The sequence below is a fragment of the Macadamia integrifolia genome, unplaced genomic scaffold (assembly GCF_013358625.1).
Source record: "Macadamia integrifolia cultivar HAES 741 unplaced genomic scaffold, SCU_Mint_v3 scaffold837, whole genome shotgun sequence".
NCBI lineage: Eukaryota > Viridiplantae > Streptophyta > Magnoliopsida > Proteales > Proteaceae > Macadamia > Macadamia integrifolia.
The window spans coordinates 193,049-195,061 of record NW_024870554.1 but is presented as its reverse complement, the minus strand read 5'-3'; the positions used below and the strand labels follow the sequence as shown (position 1 = coordinate 195,061).

General features: G+C 38.2%; 1 protein-coding gene across 2 annotated transcripts in view; it reads left to right on the top strand.

The window, feature by feature from the left end:
• Positions 1 to 256: 256 nt before the first annotated feature.
• The window catches only part of LOC122070161 (myb family transcription factor PHL7-like), a 17,984-nt gene continuing 16,227 nt past the window's right edge, over positions 257 to 2,013 (top strand). The window contains exons 1-2 of one of the 2 annotated variants that reach the window (XM_042634282.1): positions 257 to 410; positions 1,596 to 1,958. In XM_042634282.1, the coding sequence (XP_042490216.1) occupies positions 1,613 to 1,958 (346 nt within the window). In that variant the 5' untranslated portion in view covers positions 257 to 410; positions 1,596 to 1,612. The remainder of the gene's footprint in view (positions 411 to 1,595; positions 1,959 to 2,013) is intronic. The other variant, XM_042634283.1, reaches the window with a different exon arrangement.

The following is a 2,013-nucleotide window of genomic DNA, read 5'->3' as shown; positions in this document are numbered from 1 at the left end:
CCAAAGTTACTGTTGGTCACTTTTTTTTTTTTTCATATTATTATGAAAAGCGGAGAATTTTGTAGAAATGAGTTGGGCCATCAAGCTGGATCTCCATGGTTCACAGGAGTCCTTCCCGTCTTTGACCCGAACCCGTTGCGGAAAACTCCCAAGTCGGGACGAAACATCTGTTCGAATCTCGAATTTGATATCCCAATCTAACGGCACTGTACACCCAGCTTTATTCTCACGCCCTGCCCCAAATAAATTTGGCATCTTTCTTGCAGCACAGCCCTTTTCCTTTCCTCACATCGAATCTGTGATACCTTCCCAGCGACCAACCCCCTTACACTCCCGAGAATAAAGTTTCTCTCCTACGCGCAGCTCTTATCAGGCTCGGAGAAAACTGTGGAATCCTACGTTTCATCCATGTGGGTGCCCTTTCTTCTTCTCCTTTTTTTTTTTTTATTTAAATTTAAAATTAAAATTTGTAAAATGATTTTTGGTTTCTATATATTTTTCCTAATATGCTTATTGTTTCCTTTGCTTGAATTGGTTGATCGTTAGATTCTCTGCATTTTGGAAGAAACTCGGAAGATTGAATTTTTCTGAGTCTTGTTTACCTCTTAACCAAGTGACGATTGGTTACTGTTTGGAAACTTTTGTAATCTTGTCTGGTAGTTAGGTAGTGTGTGTAAAATTATTTAAGCGGATCAATTGATCATGTTCAATGACATGGGTTTTGGGGTTTTATCATAAGGTTTGGGGAAAGTAGCTCTAGGTTTTGGTCTACCATGTTCTAGAATGAGCCTTAATCTTTTTTAAGGTTTAAAATTCAGTTTCTTCTGTTATCTTTTTCATCGCTGTTCCTGAAAGTGGGGAGAGAGTGATGACTAGATCATCAGAGGCAAAAAGGGAAAAATGGAGAATAAAAAACTAGAGCCCCAAATTAACCTTCTAGTGTATAGTTTCTATAATGTAACTGGACTTAAGACAGTGGTCTCATGATTAGAGTTTAGTGAAGAAACGTAGAACGAGAATCCTCTGTTACCAGGATCTTCGATTGCTTATTATATTTTCTCCGATTTTGGTTTCTCTCCATAGTTATAATGGTTAATGATCATCATTGTAATTGGTGGTGCTTTTTCTATAGTGTATCGCCTAAGGGAACCATGTTTTGTACCCCAGATTTCCTCTATTACCATAAACATGACTTGTTGGTAGTCTACACTTTCCTCTCTCTAGTTTTCAACTGCTGCAACATATATACTGGAGAACAAAGTTAGGTTTCAGTATTAACATCAATGTTGTCCACTTCTGTGGGGAGGAAGTCATCAATTGAAGGTGTGGAAGGGAAGGGTGGGTTTTCACAGAATTTGAGCCTTGAAATTGAAGTCTTTTAATTTCTGTAATTCATAACTTGTGGTTTGAGGAATGCAACTTTTTTCTTCTAAATCTGTTACTGGCTTGTAATTATCATTGCCGCTCCCTCCTGACCTTTTTTTTTTTTTTTGAAACTCTAATTTTGCTTCTTTTTTACCAAATTTATCTGATAGCTGTTGGATTTTTCACTCCACATTTTTCTCTTTCTAGAATTGATAAATTGCTCTTCTCAGTTTTAGATAAATGAAAGATGAATCAACCTAAGGCTGTTGCAAGTTCAAGTTCAAGTGCAGTTCGCCCATTACTTCCTCGGCAGGATTTAGTCTGTACTTCTAATAAGGCTGTTCCAAGTTCAAGTTCAACTGCAGTTCGCCCATTACTTCCTCGGCTGGATTTAGTCTGTACTTCTAATAAGGCTGTTCCAAGTTCAAGTGCAAGTTCAGTTCGCCCATTACTTCCTCGGCAGGATTTAGTCTGTACTTCCAATAGCAGAGGGAGCACTAATACTATTCTGAGCTCAAGGCAACGGTTGCGTTGGACACATGAGCTCCATGAACGTTTTGTGGATGCTGTGGAGAAACTTGGCGGGCCAGATAGTGAGTTTAATCAACCTTTTTCTTTCTTTCTTTCTTTTTTTTTTTTTTTTTTTGG